Source organism: Stylophora pistillata, chromosome 6, assembly GCF_964205215.1.
Source record: "Stylophora pistillata chromosome 6, jaStyPist1.2, whole genome shotgun sequence".
Lineage (NCBI taxonomy): Eukaryota > Metazoa > Cnidaria > Anthozoa > Scleractinia > Pocilloporidae > Stylophora > Stylophora pistillata.
Window position 1 is genome coordinate 36,823,465 of NC_142524.1, and position 9,454 is coordinate 36,832,918.

The following is a 9,454-nucleotide window of genomic DNA, read 5'->3' on the forward strand; positions in this document are numbered from 1 at the left end:
GCATTTGTTCTATCATAAAAAATGTCATTCTTATATTGGTATAGAATTCTGTGCGAGTATCACCATTGAATCTGATAGGGGGAAAAAACTACCAAACTAATCCAAGTGGCTCCAAGAGTACCACTTAAAAAACAAGTGAGGTGTCCCAAATATTTTTGTCCGAGACTGCACCTAGCAAAAAATAAAAACGGTGGAAAAGGCTTCCTATACCCGTTTAGAATTCTGTCACCAATGTCAGACTGGCCCAGGGATAGACAGAGCCATTAAGCTACGCAGCCAGAGACAGAAACTGATAACTAGACCAAGCGTAAGAATTGCATCATCTTTCGTCATGTTTCCCATTGTCTTTTTACAGAACCATGGCTAAAATTTCGGATTTGACGGCGAAGTGGTTTAGAACCTTGCCGTCTTCTTCTTTCTATGATTTTTCTTTCGTCCCTTTTGCCATTCAGCCGCCGTCATTTGTCCTTTGTTTTTATTTTTCTGCTTTGACTTTGACCCATTTCGTTGTTTATCTCGCTTGTTGTCACTTGTTTCTTTTTCGCTACTAACGCAGAAATCTTCAGCAGAATTGCTGTCGATGGTTTCTCCACGATCTGAAGCTGTTTCCTCATTGCTAAAATTACGTCTTCCTGAATATTCTCGTTCATGCGTGTCTCTGCTGGGTCCTGAGGCCGACGAGTTACGAGGATTTTTTTTCCGCTGTTTTCCCTTCTTTGACGCTTTAGTGGAAGTCTCGTGTGCACTGGATGGTCTTCCATCCTGAAACCGAGAATGATGCCATCGTTCGAAAGATTCGTGAGACCTTGGACGGTTGAAGAAAGGCCCTCCAAACGGTCCAAACGGGAAGTGAGCTTCTTCGGGGCCAATGTCGTCGTCAAAAATTCCTCCAAACATTCTCCTTAACATCTCCTCTCTCATCCTTCTTCTCATCATTTCCCGAAATATTACAAAGTGGAAGAAGTCATTATGTCCGCTGAAATATTCCTCATCGACGGACTCTGTTCTCAAACTTGAATTAATTCTCTCGTATCCTTCACTTAGCGCCTGAAATTTCTCTGTAGCTTGTGGATCCTGGGGATTCTTGTCGGGATGGCATTCTTTCGCCTTCTTCATGTACGCTTTTCGCACTTCCTCGTCGGTAGCATCCACTGGAAGCCCAAGAAGATCATAGCTCTCTTTCAGGTTTGTTGCCATATTGATATGACTTGTTTTTAAAATTGAATCATGATAACAGGAAGAACCAGTCGAATCTTGCTTTTTTTTAGCGGCTCTGGTCGATGAGCTAATTATTTCAGCCAATCAGAAAGCTAAACAGGGGCAGCTGTGACGTTTCTAAAATTCTCGGAAATGTTATGTTTTTCGTAGAACTAGTTCTAATAACCACCTCATGCAGATTTTTTTGGAGGCAAGTTTAAAAATTCGGCAAACTAAAAGACAGTATTGGGTCATTTATAAGTGGTTCGGTTCTTTGGTTTGCCTGTTAACGTTATTCAAATTTAGCTAAGCAATGAAAAGATAATTCGGTTTTATCAAGTTGACAATGTAAATTGGTCACCATGAAGAGTTTTATTAAGCTGAAGTTTCGAGCGTTAGCCACCGACGCAGCACCACCGTTTATTCAGAAATTTACCCCCTTTATGCGTTTATCTGAGAAAAAGCCAGGATTACCGGAGCTGAAAGAAATGTCCCATCATTCCATTTCCGCATTCGAAAAAATCTCTATAATTATTTACAGCTTGTACACGTGCCAGACAATTGATGTTCAAAGGAAAAATGTGATAACGCAACAGTATTCGAAGATGAAAAATTCTAATTCTGACTCGAAGAGGAGTCAAAAGACAAAGAGTTGTTGGAAACTCAATATGACTGATCATAACTTTCGTCGATCCGAGAGTGAGCAGTATGTAATGCAATTTTCATTGAAGCAAAACGTATTTTCCCAAAAAAGTGACTTTCCTTTCATAATCATATGCACAAATACTGCTCTTGGACAAAAAAAAAGACAGTTAAGTACACCGTAGGGAAGAGATTTGAATATCAAACAGCGGTAAATTTTTTCTTATGTATCGTTTCAAACCGGAAGTGATGTTGGAACCTGTTGTGTCTCTGGTCTAATGCCAGGTGTGACTTGCTTCAAGATCAACAGATAAAAAGCATTGAAATGCAAAAGCTTCTTGGGCTTGTTTAAAAACCAACGAGCCGTAAGTCAGCATACCTCCTCAACAACTAATGCAGTCCAAATGGTTGCCATAATCTTGTCCCATTAACCCAATACGCCGCAGCACACAAATTTTCTTACAAAAATATTTGCACTTTATTGCAAAAACAAAGTGTAATATATAAATGTCAGCCAAACAGCGACACAATATAACCATCACCCAACATTCAGCACATCTCCGAACATCATAGTTTTCGCAGAAAATCGACTGGACGTTTTTTCTGCGTTTTTTGTAAGGAGTAGTCTTTTTTCTTGGAATCCTGTTAGGTGCAGTATTAGCGCAGATCAGGCAGAAAACTGACTAAGAATCAATTGAACAATTATCCATACTTATACTACTGTTCGTTTTTACCACTATTAACAAATTAGATGAGGCTAAAAGATTAGGGCGTGTCACTGCCTGATAGTTTAGGTCGCAAATCTCTCCATGCGTCCATTTTCATGTCACGTGACTGAGCCACGTCCGCCAGCTGCAATATGTGTTCTCCAATCACTTTTTCCTTTCCGAGTTTGTCGTGTCCATAAAGCCTGATTCTTATGGCCATTCTAAATAAGTCCTGCTGTAAAACTCGATCAAATACAAATTTTTCGTCGAATTTTGGATGCCTCGTTGGTCGTGACTTGCTCTTAAAGCGTTGTCGTCTTGAGGGGAGTAATAGAAGGTGAAAGCGACAATGTGAGCTGCCTCCTCGACTCTTAGAAGGAAGTTCTCTAGCCTCCAAGATCGTGATGGCTACACGCCCTACATTCACTGAGTATTCAACTTGAAAATGAACGCTTCCAAAAACTGGGACCTGATCGACCTCTTTCAGTCCTGTATCTACTTGGATGTCTCCGTATGCAGAGACAGTCTTTTGCGTATCGTCCCTGCCGGCATCCATTTCAAACGTTGGCAACTTCTCTGGGGAATCCTCTCCGGGAACGACTCCATCTCTTTCTTCCTCGTGGCTTTCTTCCTCTTCAGAAGTGTCCGCTGGTTCCTCTCCTAGTTCCTCATATCCAGCGCCCTTGATTTTCTGGGGAGGTTCCATCTTGGAACAGGGGCACATTTCTTTGTTCAGGCAATAGTATGTGGCCAAAAGGCCGATTAAAATGATCACGATGAACACCAGGAAAATGACAGCTGGAACATACCCTAGAAACAAGAAAAGACTTAACGTCACCGTCAACAAGTAAAATAAAACTTTCGTATTTCCTTTTTCTTTTTTTTAGCCGAACACTCAAGGGCTTAGCCAACATAATCACCAACTCAATGTCTATCACAGTCTATGTAATATGTAATCAAACCCCCGACTCGAACAATAGAAAGGTACTCCATTCGCATAAAAAAGGTAGATATGGCGACTTGATAAGCGCGAAGCAATTCAATTAGCAAATACGGTTTGACAATCTGCCACCGTATCAACGGACAGTTTGTGCCGTTATGACGTCATGTAAACGTTTACGGCTCTTTATTTCATAGAAAGGTCTCATAAATCTCCTTCAAAATTGAGAGAAAATGGAGCACAACGAGAAAAAAATAACAATCTTTCTATCGAAACCATGTTAACGTCTGCCTGTAGCTGTAATTAATAGAAGGTTATAAAAATGCATTGTGCTTGCAAAACAGCTTCACTGTGGGATCCTCTTGTGAAAACATGAAAGTGCCTTTAATCAGTCTTAATCACTTCAGTTCGAATCTCCGCGCATGTTACAGTTTTGGGAATATTTCCTCCCTCGTTTCCCATCTGATTTCCGTCTCTGTCGATGAAAACATTTCTCATATATGATGACTAACACCAGACTGGCAATATTTAAAGGATGCAATAAATGAATGCTTCCTATGATAACATCAAAGACTTGGCTGGAGATAAAATATAGTTTCCGTGCGGCAGCCACTGACGAGTCTGAGATGTCTACGAACAGCCTGTTTTTATCAACTGCAACCATGATTATCTTTTTTCAGATCAATACAATCAGAACTACGACAAGTTAATAATAATAATATCTTGATGAAACAATGGCTAACATGATTTGCAGCTCCAATCTGCTTTAAATTAAAGCACCCTCGCTTACCGGGCGGAATTAAGCTCCACATCATATGTTCGCCGCCCACCGGTGTTGTGTTAATTTCTGTTTGTAACTGGTTACCACTCGTGACTCAATGTTCAATATTCATTCGAACGCCAACATATTAAGACTGACAAAAAAGAGGTCCATGTATTTCTCCTTGATTATCCGCGGTTGATCTGCGTTTCCTCCGGTTGCACTGAATCACTTTTAGATAATGTATGGATGCTTAGCATCCTCATTCTGTTTCTGTGGCAACAGGAATTGTCGAATTTCAAAGTTTATTTATCAAATACAGTTGCGTGCTAAACACAGCTATATTTAATGTCGCCTACAACTTGACTTGGTATTGTTAAGTGTTTTTTTACCTCTTATTTTTCATTTTCGGTTACTGGGTTTGGAAGTTGATGAACAGGCACTCAGCGATCGCTTAGGGAAAAAGACGAAAAAACCAAACCGGTATTGAAATCACTTCTGCTTTATCTATGTAAAGTGCGAGGTTGTCTATCAGTTGTCAGGCTCATCGCCTCCAACAAAACAGCGATTTCCAATTTCCCGGACAAGGTAATTGAAGTTTGAAAGGCGATTTACAAGTTTTGATTTCGTCCTGTCTAAGATGAATTGTCCAATCGAAACTCGAAAGCATGGCTTCGATGGCATCTGAGATGGTTCTGTTTTTTTTTTTTTTTTTAATACAACTCCCTTTATGTCAGAACTGCGGAAGTGTGACTGAATTTCGTATGTTATGCAAATCGACCAATTTGGGGGTGAAATGGCCTATCACCAAGAGCACATCCTTCTAATGAGCGCCAAAAGATCCCACGAAATATCGACATTAGTTACCAAAGATGTCATATCCTTGTTTTTTGTTTTGTTTTTTACCTTGCAGTATTTGCAAAAAACAGCGGAAAAACGGGCCGTTAAACAGTTGGGAAATCATCGCGGTTCGCGTTTGAGCGCGCGCGCCAAAAAATACCAAAAAGGCTAATTGCAGCTGTGAATACATTTTCTTCTTAGTAACTTAGCGAGGAACGCTTAGAAACCAGATACAGAAAAAAACTGGAGGTATACTGGTGCAGTTTATTAAGTCCACAACGGAAAGCTTCTACAAGATTAAGCAAGATAAATTGAACGAGTTGTCGCTGTCTGGCTGACTGATTTTGTAACTGAAGAATTTACACAACAAAGAACGTCGCTAAATTTGTTTTAAACCACTACTTTGATAGATTCTCGTTTCTTCTTCACTTTTTCAAAGTCAGAGTAAAGCACTTCTTTTGAGAAATGAAGCAATTGACAATAAAGTTGGATAATTTGTTATCCAAGGACTTTAAATTTCCCCAATCATTAAGTAATCAGTCTCCAAAGCGCCTCAATTCCTCAGTAAACTGCACCGAGCCAATTCAGTAAAAATCTGGGCTTTTCATCCTATCTACAGTGAACCAAATTCTGCAGTTGCTCAAGTATAATTCATCACTAAAATCTCGACCCACTTTATATCAGTTCGATTCTTCGCATTCAACAGGTATTAATTTTGTTAACTATTAGACTAATCCACATCAGACGTAAAATGCTCGAAAGGGTATTCTCTGATCACAAGGTAAACTAGAACTTTCTAACCGCTTGACTCTCTCACGAATTTTCACCACTTACAGAATGGATGTACTGCTTTATACAAGTCGGTACTAAATCATCATAAATCGATTTGAAAATGTACTCAATAACTTAAGCAAACTTTTCCCCTACAGAGTTCTACTACCATTACTGACTCGCACAATATTGCGGTAGCCCATCTCTTCAGCTAAATAACTTTCTATACGGACGATGAAACCGTTATTCCCTGCCCTGAAATAGTATGTCATTAGAACTCACTCGCCGTTTGTCCGCTGGTTGAGGGAAAATACAAACCAGCATTCTAAGTTCGTGTTGTTTGTTGTCGATTTGGTTCAATTATTTTCGACCGTGCTCACTACGCCTCAACGATGACACGAAAAGCGTCATTGGAATAACCTGTTCATACTTAATAATCCCTCTTTATGACTGCAGAAAAGAATAACGGAAAATGACAAAAATCTATAACTTACAGTCCATGTTCGATCAAGCCTCGGCGATGATGAAGATAGTGCTTTTACGCCCCCACAGGCAAATAATTCCAACACATGCTGCCTGAACGAGGAAATGTCCCTACTCCAGCATACTTAGACGAAGATATCTTGGAGCCTGATTCTTAACGACCAAGTTAGGAGCAAATTGTTAACAGGAAGGTAAAACGACCAGCTGAAATCCGGGCGACGAATTTTTTGACGTTGGAATGGAATTTCAATCATCAAATGTCGTTAATTACGCGACCTTGATATTTATCTTGAATATAGATTTTGCATCAATCAACATATTTTATGTTAGTGATGTAAACTATTTACATACCAAAGGAGCCGATATCTCCACGGACTTGGACATCCCTCATCACCCACTTTAAATTTAAATGGGCCGTCCCAAAGCTCATGGACCCAACTGAGTGTACTTTTATTATGCGTTTTGGTATTATGGATATAAATCTGGTTTTATTTTTCAGGGAATTACCTGTGCGTATCAGCGTATTTGTGTCTTAAATGATAGAGAAAATATACCGATCATGTGTACTATAGGTAGTGTCGGGATCGATATAGGGGTCGATTGTCGGTCGATATACATCGGTCGAGAGTCGTCCGATATCTCGATCGACTACTGTCGTTACTTCACTGATGTGTCACCGACACTTCACCGCTACCATCCTCGGAGACTCACGGGCTGAGTCGATTTCAAGTTAGGGCGTGGAGAGCCCCTGGGGACATTGTCTTAAAAGACTAGTTCCAAACGGTCGCAGTCGTTCTGCCATCTGATGAGTGCCAGAAAATCTTTGTGTTTTTCTGTCCAATCAGAGTGAAGTGTGCTTTAGAGTCCTGTCGTGTGTTTTAACACGGACGTATACTACTAGCTCAGTTGCTCGCTATGTTTGTTTGGACCGTGCGACGGAGATTTGCTTGAGGTGAAAAGTTTCAGTCTCGGCACACAATGTAAGAGAAATCGATCAGATTGTCAGCGAAAATCTTACCGGAAATTATACTGAATACTTTCGCAGGTATCACTAGAGAACGTGTTTTAAAGTTTGCGAGGTTTGTATACAACACGATGGTTGCAGTCATTGATATGTCGCTTTAAACGTCTAGATTTTTTGCATAATTTGCTGTGACTGAAACTTTGCCAATCCCGTGAAGTTATTTAGTCGCACGGGCCAGGCAGGTATGTCGAACAACTGGCGCTTTCGCCTACTTAGCTTTCTGCTTTCTGTGTGCGCCAAAATCTAATCTTAGTAGTAAAGTCGTTCACAAAACGGCCAAGGTTGCAGAGTGGACGACATCCAGCAAGTGCTAAGAGAAAGCTTAGCTGTGTTTCCGGTTAGCTAATTAAAATCTGAACAAAAACTTTTTAACGAGAACATCTTGGGAAGGAGAGATGTTTTCGGGCAGTTACCGAAGGGGTTTGGAAAGAGTTTAATCTTTCAACTGTTGTCTAGAGTGTTGAAGTTCTTGTGCTAGGAAGGCCACAGATTCTCTTCTAGTCCCTTGGTCATTGTCATTTCACCTCTTCTGTCGATTGTTCAAGACCAAGTTAAATACCTTTGATCATTGGGAATCGATCCGATGCTGTTTTCAGTGGGAAAAACAAAACCAAAGACCACGAAATATCGGATGGAAAGGGCGGGTTTGCTTTATTGCAAATGTCAGCTTAGTAGTACGGGGTCATCTACCCACATCTCATAAGCAAAAGTTTCCACGCTTAACTTTTCTTTTTTTTCGAGCGAAGTTGAGATTAGATTTTGGCACGCACAGAAAGTTGCGCAAGTACCAGTTGCTCGACATACCTGCGTGGCCCGTGCGACGAAATAACTTCACAGGATTGGCAAAACGTTTCAGTCACAGCAAACTATGCAAAAAATCTGGAAAGATTTAAGCTGAAATTTCGTTTAACGTTTAAAGCGACATATCAATGACTGCAACCATCGTGTTGTATACAAACCTCGCAAACTTTAAAACACGTTCTCTAGTGATATCAGCGAAAGTATTCAGTATAATTTCCGGTTAGATTTTCGCTGACAATCTGATCGATTTCTCTTACTTTGTGTGCCGAGACTGAAACTTTTCGCCTCAAGCAAATCTCCGTCGCACGGTCGAAACAAACGTAGCGAGCAACTGAGCCAGTTGTATTAGTCCGTCTCAAAACACGCTAAAGGACTCTAAAGCACACTTCACTCTGATTGGGCAGAAAAACAACGATTTTCTGGCACCAATCAGATGGCAGAACGACTGCGACCGTTTGGAACTTGTCTTGTAAGAAAATGTCCCCAGGGGCTCTTCACGCCCTGACTTGAAATCGACCCACAGCCCCTGGGTCTCCGAGGATGCACCCCTACTTAACCGAGTATGAGTCAAGTATCGGTCGATTGCCAGTCGATAGTCGGTCTATGGTTTGTCGATGCACGTCGATACTTCATGATCACTCATATTTTCAGTGCCCGGTTCAAATACGAAGCGAATCCTGTGTTGTGATTCCGAGCGGGCAAGATTGGCCCATCTTGCAAAGTCCGTAAGTTTTGGACAATGTTAGTGATACAGTCGCAAAAAGCGGGAGAAGACAGGAAAGGCATAAATGGCTCTTGTGGGTTTATTATGCTACAAAAACAGTTGGCTTTCTTGATCAGCAATGATCTTCCTTTGTACCAAATCCTCAGTATAACCTTTATTGACCAAGCTTGTTTGGTCCAGGAAACTGGATGTTATCCTCATTCCTTTTTTGCCTTTTTTATGGACCTCTACATAGGCGGTCCATAAAAACGCAAAAACAAACAAACAAAAAAAAACAAACAAAAAAAAAACAAAACAAAAACGCTGAAAGACAAAACACACCGAGTATCAGTCGAAAATCACTTGTTATCAAACTAAATTTGATTTACCCCTAAATTTAATTCGTCTAGAAATTTTGCTTAATTAAGCAGCGCTTCTGGAAGGAACCGAACCAACCTCATGGAGCAGAGACAGCCTGAATTTGTTTTCGAAGCGAATGTACTGGGTACGAATTCGTGCGAAGCGGCCGGATACGGTCAGATGCGCGCATTCAATCTGTAGGTTCTAACCTTGATACTCGAGCTCT

General features: G+C 40.7%; 2 protein-coding genes across 3 annotated transcripts; both read right to left on the reverse strand.

Annotated features, from left to right (window-relative positions):
- Nucleotides 1–254: 254 nt before the first annotated feature.
- Nucleotides 255–1,271, reverse strand: LOC111331864 (uncharacterized). Its single transcript, XM_022937069.2, has one exon. The coding sequence runs from the start codon at nt 1,195–1,197 to the stop codon at nt 394–396; it is 804 nt and encodes a 267-aa protein (XP_022792804.1). The 5' UTR covers nt 1,198–1,271; the 3' UTR covers nt 255–393.
- A 1,022-nt stretch (nt 1,272–2,293) lies between these two features.
- LOC111331914 (synaptotagmin-16) lies at nt 2,294–6,617 on the reverse strand. 2 transcript variants are annotated; one of them, XM_022937134.2, is made up of 2 exons: nt 6,352–6,617; nt 2,294–3,356 (listed from the first exon to the last, which is right to left on the reverse strand). In XM_022937134.2, exons 1-2 carry the CDS (start codon nt 6,356–6,358, stop codon nt 2,605–2,607), a joined length of 759 nt encoding a protein of 252 aa, XP_022792869.1. In that variant the 5' UTR covers nt 6,359–6,617; the 3' UTR covers nt 2,294–2,604. The 2 variants fall into 2 exon arrangements, with proteins under 2 accessions (XP_022792869.1, XP_022792868.1); XM_022937133.2 differs by lacking the exon at nt 6,352–6,617 and adding an exon at nt 4,277–4,409 and having other exon boundaries at nt 2,463–3,356.
- Nucleotides 6,618–9,454: the final 2,837 nt, after the last annotated feature.